Source organism: Microplitis demolitor, chromosome 6, assembly GCF_026212275.2.
Source record: "Microplitis demolitor isolate Queensland-Clemson2020A chromosome 6, iyMicDemo2.1a, whole genome shotgun sequence".
NCBI classification, from domain to species: Eukaryota; Metazoa; Arthropoda; class Insecta; order Hymenoptera; family Braconidae; genus Microplitis; species Microplitis demolitor.
Window position 1 is genome coordinate 592562 of NC_068550.1, and position 16460 is coordinate 609021.

General features: G+C 37.8%; 1 protein-coding gene across 1 annotated transcript in view; it reads right to left on the bottom strand.

The window, feature by feature from the left end:
* Positions 1–11664, bottom strand: part of LOC103572770 (cadherin-related tumor suppressor) — a 59774-nt gene extending 48110 nt beyond the window's left edge. The window contains exon 1 of the mRNA XM_008551541.2: positions 5443–11664. Within this exon, the coding sequence (XP_008549763.1) occupies positions 5443–10770 (5328 nt within the window). The 5' untranslated portion in view covers positions 10771–11664. The remainder of the gene's footprint in view (positions 1–5442) is intronic.
* Between the last annotated feature and the right edge of the window lie 4796 nt (positions 11665–16460).

Consider the following 16460-nt stretch of genomic DNA (forward strand, 5'->3'; position numbering starts at 1 on the left):
CTCCTTCACCCCCCCCCCCCCTTCCCTCCTGCCCCTGTTCCTCTATCTCGACTCATGACCAGGACATTCCTGTCTTTTATCTTCACCCCGTAGTGGGTGCACGTGCTCCCCCGCTTAGTTTTTTCTGGTTTAAAGAATCCGCACAAGGAATATTTTGTCGGGGGTATTAATTCGGGGGTCGGAGAAGAGGGCAGAGGAATCTTTTGATAGAGGACAAGGACAATTAGAATGATGGATGGATAGGCGAATTGGATGTATTGCGTCCTCGGCTTATTATTTTCCCATTGATCAAGTTGCGTTATTAATGACGTTAACATAAAGCTTTTATATTTATATAAATATATGTGTGCGAATGATAAAAGGAATGAAAAAAATAATAAAACTCAAGACTGGAGATTGAGTGAATGAAAAAGATAGAGAGATAAATGGAGTGAGAGGTGTGTGTACAGTGCGTAGGCTGGTGTTTGGCGAAAAAATGTATGTATATAAATATAAAGGCCTCGTTGTATGGTACACAGTGAGTAAGAGGCCCTGGTGTGGGCTAAATTTTTCGGGGGACAGACGAGGATGAAGATGAAGAGAGCGAGTGCGCGCATTAAATTGGATAATTAAAAAGCACAGACAACCAAGTATAATTAATCGACAGATTTTTAATGAATATTGCATTACCGAGATTCCCTTCCTACACGACTTGGATGAATAATAAAATTACGGCTTTAAAAAAAAACAAATTTACGAATTATATATACATATACATTTATATATATATAGCTATATATGGGTGATATGATATAAATTCCCCGAACGAATCCGATAGAATTAAAACGCTCAGTTTAATCCGTTTGAATACGGATCGTCTCAAAGGACTGCCGACCTAAGTCATCGAAAAGGTCGGGGCTGTCTTGACAATCACCCGCTAGTTCTCCCTATTCTTCATATGACATCATCATTTTTTTTGTTTTCGCTCGCTCTTACTTGAGTATTTTTGCTCAATGCAGATAGTGCAGCAAAAAAGACTGAGCCGATACAGCCGAGCGATCCTTGGCTCATTTTTTTTCTCTTTCCCTTTTTTTTTTTTCTTTTTTTCGTTGGGTTTATGAGACGATGAAAATAGACGAAATAGTCGGGGCCCATTATAGAGGCATGTCCTCTGAGACCCCCGCTGTTTGTGGCGCGGAATGCCTTCGCTATTATAAATATCACGAGTCTGAAGCATCTGGCTATCTTTCTCTACCATTCGTAAGTGTATATATATATATATATTTATAAATAAAAATATAATTCTCGAGGCGTGGGACTTGGATAAATTCAAATAAAAGTTGAGCCAACGGAAACGTTAACAACGTCAAAAATAATAACCGTTTCAATTATTGTCTTAGATATTTAAAAATAATACTCACGAGAAACATATGGCGGCAAATATAATTTAATTAAGGCCAGCAGTAATATAATTCATAATGTATTAAATGTAAAAACTTGAAAGCTGATATGGAGGATTTTTAAAAATGAATGAATGAATATAATGGATTTATAGATGCGATGGCACAGTACAATAGTAATTTTTCGAGGATAAACTCGCTTTGTTGCGGAAATATAAAAGATGTGCGGTTTGGACTAGAAAATGTCAGAGATGACGAGTCGGAGGGGAGAGGGACCCACCGCGTGGGGACCGGGCCCCGAGTGGCCGATCGAGTCGAGACCTGTACCCGAGAAAATCATCGAAGGTCTACACTACTACTACTACTTCTACTAGTACTACTACTACTATACGGTTAGCTCAGAGTTTTGAATATAAAGAAGTGAAAAAGGATCGAAAAGATATGCCGAGAACAATAATCAGGCATCGAAGAAACGGTATGCTGTCCTGAAGAAATTCCATTCGTTTTGTGTATGTGGCCTCGGCTCATTTCAATGGACGTATATACGTATGTCAAGCTCGATGAGCTCTGGAGAGTACGTTCCTGCTGGGATCGGGTCCTTTCTCTGGCTCTCTCTGGTTCTATCTCCTCCTCGTTTTACCTTTTCTTATTCATTTATATCCGAGTCCACTCGAGTTGATCGATTCATTCTTTGTGCCGTATTTTTTTTCTTTTTCATTTATTATATGTATATATATATATATATATATAGATGGTGAAGCACCTGATGTTTGAATCGAGTTAAGGCCGAACGTATATTAAATGAATTTGGACAACAGAACAACACTAAGCACAAAGTCTGAATATTTTTAGGTGGACGGTGAAGACGAGAAGAAATAATGTGAGATAAAGACGGTGATTGCGGTGAATTGGGCAACAAGAAGGAGAAGACCAAGTAGGAAAACAAGTTGGAATAAGTAAAGCGTAAAAGCCGGATGAGAAATATAATCTTTCGTCATTTATTCGAGGACACTTGTGACCAAGTCAAGACAGGCCGGGGCGGGCCGGGCTTGGGCTGCTCTGAGATGAGAGATGGAGAAAAAGGGACAAGTGGAGATATTTTGTGGCAGAGCCCTCTCTGCCCTCTCCCTTCGAAAAATGCCGTCTCATCCCGTGGCGCATCGCTCATACGTCGTTAGGGCATACCGAACCGACGATGGCATTGCAGCTATACATTTCTCTGTCTTAAATTCTTTTTATTATTTAATCTCCGTCTTTGTCCTGAAGCATGTCCGTCTTGGTCGTGTCCACGTGTGCCGTTGATCCGTTCTCTTATTCTCTTTACTAACAAATGTTTTTTGCCTACGAGTCACCCTCAAATCCGTCATGCGATCTCGGTGACCCACGATGAGAAATACACAAACTCCCTGTTGTCTTGAACAACTCTCTCTTCTCTTTCATACCAAATACTTATTCTCTCTCATTTCTCTGTATTCTTTTGTTCTTACCGACCGCACGTAGTCCAAGAAAATTATTCTCTGAGAAAAATTTTTCATCAACTCGAAATTTCTTGATACACCATCTTAAGGATTAAATTCTTATCCCTTGACCAGTTTACAGGCCCAACGACAAAAAATCTATATGTATAATAATAACAATATATGACAAGAAAAATTGACAAAGATATAAAGCTTTTAAATTTATAATCTCAGCATAATCTTTCTTAAAAGATCTATTAAATATTTATCCAGTGTTTCACACGGCTAAAAACAGAAAATTGATAATCAAAATATCATTTCTGGTGAGAGTGATCGATGAGTAACAGAGTACGGCTTACGAATATGCAAATCACTTATACATATATATAGATATATACATTTTTTGTGATGATGAAAAAAATATGATAACGACCTACAACTGGATACTATTGACTCTTTTCAAGCCACTTCGGTGTTCTTTCTGTACAATTAAATCAAAACTTATTCCTCAGATTTTTAGTTTTTTTTTAATATCATGATTATTATTATTATAAATAAATTAATCGTGAATAAAAATATTTAACGATGAATAATCATATTTGTTTGAATTAACGAGATATAGGATACAGAGAAGAAACTATCAATAAGCGGATTTGCAGGTGAGATTTTAGGTGAGGATTTTGTTCGGTGGTCTTTCATCTCCTCTATATGTATATATAAGATGTGAGATGTGATCATTCAATTCAGAGAAACGTGAATGTCTGTCTATCTAAATTCAAATAATTATTGGATATAATAAAATTAAAATATGTATATATTTATGTGGAAATAATAAAATATAAAAATTTATAAATACTAGTATATAAAACTGATGATGAGACTCTGGGAGTAGAACGGAGCATAAAACGGCAAAGTTAATGTCAACGACACCAAGTCACGAGAGACACAAGAAGTGGAGGCTGAATTCTCGATGCGCGGGCGAGAAGATCGGATGAGGAGCACAGCCAGCCAGCCGCGAGTTGAGTAAAAACCTCCAAACTCTTGATGCTGGATATATTCTCTCATCTCCGTACGCTTCAGCCGAGAAGAGGTCCCACGAGGATGCCGAATAAGATTCGCCGAGTACCAGAGGGAGCAAAAGAGACGGACTAAATAAACTTACGAGATCAAGTTTTTCTCGGACCAGAACCCACCGAGCGCTCCCGTCAGAAAGAAAGAAAGAAAGAGAGAGAGAGAGAGAGAGAAAAAGCTCGAATCTGAGTTGACTTCCTGGCACGCGGTTCGGTTCGTCTTGTCCATTTCTCCGGCTGGTCCCTCTGCTTTGGCTCTGGATCCTTTGTCCGGCTCAGGAGCAGAACATTTACTCAGACAAAAAAGCTTCATCACTATAATAATTTTATTAAATAACCGATGCTGTTAATGACGTCGAGAAAAATTCGTTCGCGTGCCGATCCTCTACTCAGACGGTTTTACTTGGTTTTACTTGGTGAGGATCCTCGTTATCTGACGCACAAATTACCAAATAAACTTGACATTTCGGGTTTATTTTATGTCTCAAGACTTATGACTCGAGTCATCGGGCTTCTGTACGAACATACCGAGCAAATAAAAATAAATAAAACCATGGGGATAAGGAAAGAGTACTCGAAGAGTAGAGATGCCACTCATAAAACAGCTTCGAACCTTTTACGCTCGCTGGCTCCTTTATGTAACCTCCACTCGCTCTAACTAATTCACTCCCTGTTTTCTTTCTCTTTCTCATTTATTTACAACAGCATCTGTATATATATATACATAGAAGGTGTACCTCTCACTTTCGCATTTCGTTATTTCGTGTGATCACGCCGACCACGCCTCGAGGTGCGAACCACATGAGTCTAATCGATTTCGCCTGGGTAAATTTATTTTTTATTCTTTTTTTCTGTTTAATTTTATTTTTTACTGTTACTGCATCACATATCGCTCTGTACGTACTCTATACACCAGCGAAAAATTTGTTTTTAAAGATGATGACGAGAATTCGTGTCGCCTTTGAGAGGCTACACAGTCGCACTATACGGCATTAAATAAGAGGAACAGCGATAGCTACGACGAATGAACGTAGTAGGTATGATGATAATTGCCGCGGGGAATAATTGCCATACCGGTGTGGTTTATGCGCGCGCGCGAATTGAAACGTCTGCAACTTTTTAAAAGGGGTCACAGACATTTGTATGTCTGAAAATGAATCCCAGGTGTAAGCAGCCGGAAATATTGTTTTAAATATAAATAACCATACATATGATAAATAATAATAAATTTAAAAAAGAGCAAGGCCTTGATCATAGGCCTCATCATCATTATCTAGATGATGTATTGACGTCGAGATGAATTACACTAAATTTGCATACAATTTACATTGAGTAATAGAGTAAATTTAAGATTTACTATTGCTGTTTACAACAGCAAGTTTGTAAAACTTTCACCCATATGTTGCTTGAGCGACCTTTCGCCTGAGCAATACAAACACAATCAATCACAGTCATTAATGTAGATCATACCGCATGAATAATTATAATAGTCAATGTAAATAAATGATGAAATATAAAATTGTGCAATAAAATTACCTTGATAGAAGAAGTGCTGGAATGATCAGCGCCGATGAGAACGGCGTAGATCTCAACCTCGTACCAATCAACTCCGGTCTCTCTGTCAAGTGGAGCGGATGTTTGCAGAAGACCACTCTTGGTGTCAATGTCGAACAATCTGTCCACCTGGGCACCACCACGACCGGCAGTCACGTTTGTCACGTAGTACTCGAGATCAACAGCAGATCTACTTGTACGAGGAGGACGTGCACTTACTTTCACGATACTAGCACCCGCGGGTTCATTTTCGTACACAGTGCCCTCAATTAGGCCATTATGCTCCCAAATGGGACGATCGTCCTCTTCCCCGGGGACAATCAATGTCACGTAAGTCTCGGACGACCTTCGTTCTGCTTGAACAGCTTCGTCGGTAGCACGAACACCGATCTGATACCTGGAGGATCTTTCTATTGACTTTAAGGAGCCAGGTAGTCGCATTGTTAAGACACCTGTACTACGGTGGAGACGAAACATGTCTGAATAATTAACTCCGGATCGCATTAGTTCATACGTCACCAGTCCGTTAGTACTCGAGTCCTTATCACGAGCTAGTAAACGTGCCACTGGTATTTCTTTGCCTAAATTACCGTTGAGAATTGATTTTGACGGTAGCACAACGGCGGACATACTTACAAAGATAGGGGCATTGTCATTGAGATCCTCAACGATTACAATTACCAGTTTCTCCGCGGACAAACGAGCTGATGGTGGCTGGGCTCGATCTGTCGCTACAACGACAAGATTAAATGTATCCACCTCTTCACGATCAATCGGCAGTAATGTATGTATCACTCCTGTCAGTGGATTTATTCCGAAATGCCGTCTCTGGTCTTCAGGATCTTGGCTAGCTATTGCATAAGTCACTACGCCATTGTCACCGGAATCTCGATCTTCAGCCGTCACCGAGTGGACTGGAGTTCTTACTGTAATGCCTTCACGTATCTGACGCACTATCGCGGTGTTGGGAAATGCCGGGGGGTTGTCATTCGCATCAATAACTTCAACACGCAGAGTCGTTACGCTGCTCATTCTTGGATGTCCACCATCGCTACAAGTTATATTAAGAGTATAGCTCTCATGCTCTTCGTAATCCAATGGCTTCTTTAGATACAGAGTACCCGTTAACGGATCAATGTAAAATGTATCACGACGATTTCCAGCTGAAATAGCAAATGTCAATTCACTGTTGGCATCAAGATCGTCATCAGTTGCTTTAAATTTCAACAGTTCCGCGTTTATCGGCGTGGTTTCGATCACCGAAATATGCGACTCGTTGTCAACAAATTTCGGCGAGTTGTCGTTCTCGTCTAAAATTTCAATAGTCACTTTGGCAGTCGATGACAAACGTACTTCTAAGCCAGCGTCATTGGCAATAACAGTCAAAATATAATTATCCAGAGTCTCACGGTCTAATTCACGTGCCAGTGAAATTTGTCCAGTAGCTTCGTCGATCATAAACTTGCCCTGCTGATTGCCATCGGAAAATGAATAAAAAACGTCTCCATTTAATCCTTCATCGGCGTCGGTTGTGTAAACACGTAACAATTGTGTACCAACAGCAGCACCCTCGCTAACTTGGACCCTATATGGAAGCCGTTGGAACTGTGGTGCATTATCATTAACATCTGTTACATAAATAGAAACCTTGACCTTGTCACGTAAACGATTGTTACCATTGTCAGTAACTGTTGCTTCTAAACTGACATAATTAGTTCCGGTATTAGCAACTAATTCCTCACGGTCATAGACGTGTAACGATTTTATAAATCCGTTTCGTGGATCAACAAAAAAATCCTGCTGACTCACGGGCAGTGAAAATGTTAAGTCGGCATTCCTTCCAACATCACGATCAGTCGCCAATAGTTTACCCACAAACGTTTCCGGTGGTTCGTTTTCACGAATGTGAAACGTGAATGACGAATTCGTGAATTGCGGAGCATTATCATTTTCATCTATAATATGAACAATTACCGGTACAACTGAACTACGTCTTGGCTTACCTTGATCACTGGCTGTTACTTCTAGAGCATAATAATCCTGTTCCTCACGATCTAGAACGTGTTTAACGTACAATTGCCCATCAGGAAAAATTCCAAACTGATTTTCATCATTACCATCGGTTATGCTGTATAAAATACGTCCATTAATACCAAGATCGGCATCATAAGCACGTAATGCAAAGAATCTTTCATTAACGGGCGTTGACTCGGCCAAAGATGTTTCATAACTCGTTAATTTAAATACCGGTGTATGATCATTAACATCTTCAATTGTCACGCGAATTTGATGTTGCGCTGCCAGAGGTTGTGCTCCAGTATCAACTGCTGTTACTTCAACATTCAATACAGTACCAGGGGGTGATCTGATTGGTTTATCAAGATAAATAATACCGGAATTTTCAGCGACACGAAATTGTCCACCAGGATTGTGTGTTAGTGTATAAGTTATTCGTGCATTGGCACCGACGTCGCGATCGCGTGCACGTGCCAAGTAAACTTCTTGTCCGACAGCAGCGTTTTCTTTTAAATAAACTTCATCAGCTTTTTCTCCTTTGGGAAATTTTGGTGGATTATCATTAACATCTAGCACTGTTATATTTACAGAAGTTAATCCCCGCGCTGGACCAGCACGTGCTGAAACTTTTAAACTGTAATAAGCTTCTTCTTCCCGATCTAAACATTTAGCAGTACTAATTACTCCCGAGTGCTGATCTATTTTGAAATTACTGTCAGGATCACCGAATACTATTGAATAAGTTATTTTTGAGGTTGCAAATTGTGTTACCATAACAGAACCTACCTCTCTTGTAAAAGTACCAGGCACATCGACTGCACAGTCGCCACGATCTTCTAGAATTTTAAATTCATACCCATTGTAAGTATCGAAGTCAAGATGCTCGAGATCTTCTTGGCGCAAAACTTCGACAATCGCATTCTCAGCAGCTTCTCGGTCACCAGTATCACGTGCTGAAATAGTCAATTCGTATAGAGTCTTTTGAGCAACACGAAGCGATCCCTGAAGAATTATTTCACCAGTTCTTTCGTCAACTTTAAATAGACCTTCACCGCCAGATTCGAGGGAATATTTAACACGAGCATTTTCACGTGCATCTATATCAATGGCTTTTACTTTTCCAATTGAAGTACCGGGTGAAGTGTCTTCGGGAATGGGCATCAAGTATCTTCGTGGATAGAAAACTGGTGCATTGTCATTGACATCATCCAGAGATAACAAAACTGTTGCTGTTGATGACTGGGATGGTGTTCCTTGATCTCTTGCTACCACTAAAATTCGATAATCGCTGATTGTTTCTCGATCTAAAGGGATCTTTGTTGTCAATTGACCTGTCAGTGCATCTAAGGCAAATGTTTTTGGGTAATCTCTCAAGACACTTGGATGCAAACTGTAAGCAATCGATCCATTGGTACCTTGGTCATTATCGATAGCTGCCAAAGTCGCGACTAAACTGTGTGGTGGAGTATTTTCTGACAGAGTTACATCCACAACAGTTTGAGTAAATCTTGGAGCTTCGTCATTTTCATCGAGTACTGTTACACGCAAATGAGTTGATGCATACCTTGGATTTGGACCTCCGTCACGTGCAGTAACACGTAACTCAACACTACCTTGAATTTCACGATCCAAACGAGCAACAGTCGTCACTAAACCAGTATCTTGATCAATAGCAAACCACGATTGTTCATTACCTGAATCAAAATCATAATAAATTTTAGCATTTAGTCCCGAGTCAGCGTCAGTCGCAGAAATACTCGCGATAAAACTTCCAACGGGGGATAGTTCTGATAAAACAGCCGAATATTCACTTTGTTGGAAAACTGGATCATGATCATTGACATCATTAACATGAATTACTAAATAAGCTGTGGCGGATCTCGGCGGCGTTCCTTTGTCTGTGGCGACAATCGTTAAATTGTATTTAGGAATTTCCTCACGATCCAACCGCCCATTGACCCGGACAATGTCAAAGCTCTGAGTATTATCCAATCTAAAGTGTCCTAATTCATTTCCCGCTTTGATTTCAACAGTCGTCTCACCATTGAGACCCTCGTCATTATCAACAACTGCAACCGCTGCCACTAATGAATCCTTGGCCGCATTTTCATCAACAGTAGCAAATCCCACTGTTGCCGGAAAATAACTGAACTTTATTTCCGGGTCATGGTCGTTTGCATCCAATAAATTGATCGTAACATAGGTACGACCATCTTGCCGAGGAGATCCATGGTCACGTGCAAATACCGTAATGACACATGACTTGGGACACGAACCACCGGGCTTAGAATTGAAACAAGCCTGCTGAGGACAATTCAACGGTTCAGCTGTTTTTATAGTACCTGTTTCTGGGTCAATTGTAAATTGTCCTTCACTATCAGGAAGATAGTAGGTTAATTTTGAATTGTCATCGGTATCCTTGTCCGTGGCTTTGACTGTAAGAACAGTTGTTCCCACGGGTACACTCTCATTTAGTGCAACAACGTAGTCACTCTGTTGGAAAATCGGTGGGTTGTCATTGACATCGAGTACCGTGACGTTGACAAGAAGATAACCAAGTCTTGGTGGTTTACCTCGGTCTCGTGCACACACATTGAGTGAATAAAATTCCACCTGTTCTCTATCAAGTTTACCAGTTGTCTCTAAATGAAGATATGAACTCTCTCCCGAGGGATTACCCGTTACATCAAGACGGAATTTACCATCAGTATTACCGTCAACGATGAAGTAATCATCAGCAACACCGTTTTCTGCAGTGTCCTTGTCTGTCGCTGCATCCAAAAGTAATTTAGTCCCAGCTGATGCCGATTCAGAGAACGACACCGCAATACTGGATTCCGGAAATTCAGGATTGTTGTCATTGACATCTAGCACGTGGATTCTCACCTCGATTGGATGAGTCGGCTGGCTCGACAGCACAACCAGGTCAAATTTATCGCTTGGCAATGACTCGCGATCCAATATCTTAGCAGTTCTAATTTGTCCAGTTTCTGGGTCCAGAGTAAATTCCTGAGGCGGTTCATTGAACCGGTAAGTGAAATTCTGCTGTACAGGTATCGTGCCCACAAGAGTGCCTTCTGGTTCGCCTTCCTTGATACTGAGTTGGACACGAGTATCAACAGCACGACTCTGCATTGCCAATCCTGGATTCCCATCCTGAGGCAGCATCGGCGAGCGCCTGGGCACAAGTCTCGCCACCTTGCTCGTCGCTCCCTGGACCCCGTGTTGCTCATTGTTATGACGGACCGTAAAAACCAGTCCCAAGACCAGGACGACGATTGTCAATCTACACATTTCTCCACGTCCACGTTATTTACTGCCACTACTTCTTCTATTCTATACACTTTTTACTACCTATCGCACTTCTTCGTCATCGTCAAACGAACTTTCATCCTGGAGCACTTAAATAGTTACTTATTCCTGATTTCGATTATCATCATACGAAAGTTGCTATTTAAAAACGAACCCTCTACTCACTACTCAGGTAAACGATCGGCATTATTTAGATTTTTATCAACAAGCTCACGTTTCACAGATCGTTTCTTTGTATTAATAAAAATGTCTAAAGTCCATAAATAAAGTATAAAATATATTTATATATATTTTAGTAATGCCTTGGAAGAGAAAAAAAAAGGTCAAGCAAACTCTTGCTCGAGATGTTTTTCTTGTTAAGTGGTTGTGTATAAGGCAACAGCCACCGAGATGACACTCGTCACAGTCGATCGACGATATACCAGAGCAAACGGTACATCTTGAAGTGATCTCGCGCTTGTTCAGTACGCGTTACTCCAACAGCGTTTACTTCCGTGTGTCATTTCAGCAAAATAAAACCAATATACTAATATATTTTTTATTTATCATCAATGCAACACCACTTCAATACATATATTTATATATTTATATATACATTTACTTAAATATTTGTTCTCACAATCACAATCACACATAAACACAACACACTGCAATAATACAATTTCAAATAAAACAAAAACAAACATAAACTTAAAACCGCGCGAAACTTTAATACAGACTTTTGTTGGTTTATTAATCGGCGCAACGAATAAAAAAGTTTTAAATTAATACGGTAAAAAAAAGGCCCACTAATCACGGGTTCTGTAAATGCCCGTTTGAGTTGAGTTTTAATCGCGACGACAGAGTCACGTATTAGCGCGGACTGACCCAGCACGACTGAAGCGTTGGGTCCGTTCTGAGGCCCAACTAAGCCGCGGTCACAGACACAAACTTGTGTAGACTGTGTGCGTGAAAGAGTAAGAATAAGAATGAGCGAGAGAGCTCAACATTCTTCAGGTCTAGCTGCAGCGGTCCCGTTCTGACCCATCAGACCCAACGAGCAATCTCGAAGCTGTCCCCGTTGCTCGGGTCTTGCTTCTCTCTCGCTCTCTTGCGCTCTACACTAAACAGCATTCTGGCAACACAACGAGAGTAAGTGTAGGTATATATTTATATATTTATATATGTATATATGTGAACCGTGAGATGGTGGTTCAGTAGGGAACGGAGGGGAGTAAGTGGAGAGGGAATAGCAATGGGTAAGTAAAAAGGGGGCTTTATACTCCTCTTCTCCTCTCGTCTCTTCTCTCCCTGGTACGTCGCATCCCGTCGAGTCTCGCCGAGATATTCTACCTTTTGCCCTCGAGGAACGAGCAATGCGGAGGCTCAGGTATGCAAGATGGCCGCCACTTCTTGGGGCCTCACCAGAGCACCAGCAACCGGTCGCCCGACAGAGACAGCTTACAGTGGGCCCCGAGTGAGAGGGAGACACCACCAATGAGAGATGAATAATGCGTGGTGGTGAGACACGGGGCCGAGGGGACATGCGCGGGATACTTTTTGAAGAGAGACCGAGCCAGTAGATGATGATGATGAGAAACAAGTAAGGGAGTTTGAGTGAACAAGTGACCGACGAGATACTCAAGAGGACGAGGTGTCTCCGGTGAATTTAAGTCGTGGATCTACATCAGGACTTAGCGCATCCCATCTCTCAGAGGACCTGGCCACTTCAACTAACTAATCCGTTACCACCATTTCTTTTTTTTTATTTACTTTTTTTTACCTGCCCGCGTACTCTACTCTGCTCTCTGTCTTCGCATTGTTTGAGGGCTCTTATTTAAACTTGTAGTCCAACAGTTATTACAAATTCATTTATTATTAATGTACTTATATACACAAACGTATTTTTTTTATTTTTATTTTTTAATTTATGCTGGCGCCTTAATTTGTATAACGTTACTTTTTACCTCAACACATTTAAAACAAAATAAATTAACTTATAAAATAAAAAACCCTCCATTACTTAATGCTATGTACTCGATTATTTATTTATAAAACAACTCCAACCTAGTTTCCGTCGCGACTATTATCAGCGATTCAAGATCAAAGATTTAAAAGCACTCGGACGCACAACCAGCTAAGTCGATTAGACAGCATCAACTTCCATTACTGTCACGATTAATATGCAAAGTCTCCTGGAAATATTATCGACATTAATAATGTTTAATGCTATTTACAACAACAAAAATATCCTTAAATAAATAAATATTAAGCAGCCGAAAAATTTTACTCAACATCAATCGGCCAATAAATATCAACCTCATGATATTCATCATATCCCAATAATTTTTTATTAACAAATGCCCGTAATGCACGCGATAATTTAATATACAGTAAATTCCCATAAATTAATTAGCTATAAATAAATACAAGTGTAGCACACATATATATATAAATATAAATGTAAATATCAAGAGAGTGGAGGTCGTTGAATCAAGTTTTGCTGACGAAATAAAAGGACATTGACCGTTTTAAACTCAAAACTTAATAAATATAAATTTATATCCATATCCATCATATTCTCACATTCATCTTTATTTACATTCCTTATACTATTAAATATTATTATTTCCGAGTCTTAATTTATTTACTCTTACTCACGTTCTTCATATATTTTTTGATCATTTTTATTTATGTAAGCGTTTAAAGGCACGTGTGGTCGCTGATGATGGAAAATCCGTAAAAAGATATTACTGCTCTTTAAGGAAATAGATCGCGATCAATTCACGATACGATACGATAGATCGAACACATCTGATTTATGATTACAAATTGGTGAAAGTCTTCAGTGATTTCTTCCTCACACACACGTCCATTAACATGTGTACACATATGTATGAGAATGTGTGTGGAGTTTTTTCCTTGGACTTTGCGGGCATTAAACACTACTTGCTTTAAAAAGCATTTTTATTTAAAATTTATATTTTTTTACTTTTTTCATGAAGATACTTGACACATGGTTATTCATACAGCATTACTACCAGTTGGCTCGTGCTTCTTCCTGGAATCTTATATGTCCAATCCAATTAATTAATTTAGATAAAGAATTAAAAACATTCGTTTTAAAAGATAAGATCCTATTTATTGCGCAGGAATATAATCGTCGGATTATTTATATACTTAATAACTTTTAAAGAAGCGAATTTTAAAAGTTTTATAAAATAACCGGCATTTAAATCTCTTTAGTATTTACTTATTTATTTATTTTTTTATAATAATTTGAAAAATAGATTTTACGTAATCTTTTTAGTCGGTTTTCAATCAAGTTAAAAAAAAAATTTTGGATTAGGCGGAGCGAGCGCCACCACACAGTGAGCATATTTTCTTAAGATGATGGATGATCGAGCTTCTATTTCAGAGGTATCTTAGTTTTTTTTTCCCTCTCTCTATCTGTGTATTTGTGTTTATATAGATAGAATGTAGCGGTATGTCAGTTATTTTACCTCCTGTGTAGTGTATGAGTTGACCGTTTGCCCTCGTAGATTCTCAGACTCCACCTCTATTCGTCACAAATATTCAATTCACTGTTAAAGTGAACAAGAGATGTATCATAATAACATTTAATGGACAAATGGAAATATTTTACTCAAATCCCTGATTGATTTGATATGAAAATATTTATTGAATTATTACTTTTTAGAAGGCTGCCTTCTTGACAGATAGAAATTTTTCGTCTCTGCTTCGCTTCCAAATCAGTGGAAAGATAAAAACCTAACGGCATTTATTATAATTCAATTAAACTGAGTAGTGACGTTGACGGCTCGAAAGTTCACGGATCGAATCCCGGTCAGAGATTTTTTTTTAATGAAAAAAAAAAAAAAAATAGAAATTTACTTTAGAGATACAAATAATTTGTCATTGATAAATTTTTTAATTAAATTCAGATTACGATGAAAGTAAATTTAAAAAAAAAATAATCTTGGATTTTTTTGAAAAATTAATAAATAATTAATATTATAATTGGACATAATTTATTATTAATAATTGAATTTAAATAAAAAGTAATGAATACTTGGTATTAATTCGAAAGTTCGCAGATCGAATCCCAATGAAAGTGATTTTTTTTTATTAAAAAAAAAAATTAATGACTTATTTATATATATCCTTATAAATAGTAAAATAAAAATGAATGAATACTTTGGCTTTTAGAGTAAATAGCAATTGAATATAAAATAATAAATATGTCTATATGTATCGAATCTAAATCCATTAGCCGGAATGGCGATAAACTAAAAAAATAACTTTATGACTTAACTCGAGCTGTAGTCTTGATTGCCGTATTTATAAATATTAGTAATTGATGTTTATAAAAAAGGGTAAAAATAAAAGTAAAAATATATGTGGGATATCATTTAAAATCTATTGATGTTGATGGCGATTTCATCGTGACCATTACGAGATATAGAATTATAGATTAAGGAAAATAAAAATAAAAAAAATAAAAAATGATCTCTGCTGACCGATAAATAATTAAAGGCGCAATCGAGCAAGCAATGGGGCCCCAGGGAGAATCGAAAGTGAACGGCATGCAGTTTCCACTCAATATACAAACAACAATAATAATAGTTGTACTACAAAAACACAAACCACAACAACAGTAACAACGCGGTTGTGTACTTTTGATTAATCCAACAATCCCGATATATCTTAGAATGTACACACTACGTAATATATATATATATATATATATATATATACATGTATTTATTTATTTATAGGCACAGGCAAAGCAAATCAAATCAAGGCGAATAAAATCAAGCAAACAACATCAACAACCCAAGGCACGTGTACTCCAGTCGAAACTCCCAAATAGGAAACATTTTTCGAAAGTTGCTGCAAATTTGATTAAAGGTTTATTATATCACCCACAATCACTTTCAAAATTTAAAAAGGCATAGGGGTTGAAAAAAAAATGCCCCTGAAAACAGATTTTTTGAAAATATTTCATAAACAAAAAAAAATTGTAATAACTTTAACAAGAAATTTTTTTTGTATCTATAAAATATAAGGTGTAATAGATGTTTGAAATTTCAAAGCAAAATACTATACGACACCTTTGGAAATTTGTAGTGAATTACTATTTTTAAAACGTTTTACAGAATCAAATTTAAAAATAGTTCAAGCAAATGTATTGTATTTAATTGTTGTTAATTTTGAAAACTGTTAAAAGACCTGGTAGGAAACCCAAATGTAACTTTTCCAAGAAAGTAAGTCGGAAAATGTTAAATGTTTATGTTCTAATCGTAATGTATAGTATCAATTGTAAATTACGATTGTGCTCAAGCTTACTATATATTTATATATAAATGTATATGTATCTATATATATAAAAGATATTTTAACTTGAGAGAGATGCCGAGTCCTCAGAGATCGGAATGCTGAGATTATAGCGGTAAGAGAGCAATGAAAGAGTATGATGAAAAAGGAAGAATATAAATTATAATAAAAATATAATGATAATATTAATATATATATATACTTTTTTATATACACATACAATAAATAAATATGAGAAATATTTAAATTAATTATTGTAGTATTGTTTAAATTTTAAGCATTAGTTATGGAACAATGAAGTTTAACAAATGGTTAATTTAACAATAAATAGAACGCTGATAATCGAGGGAAAATAT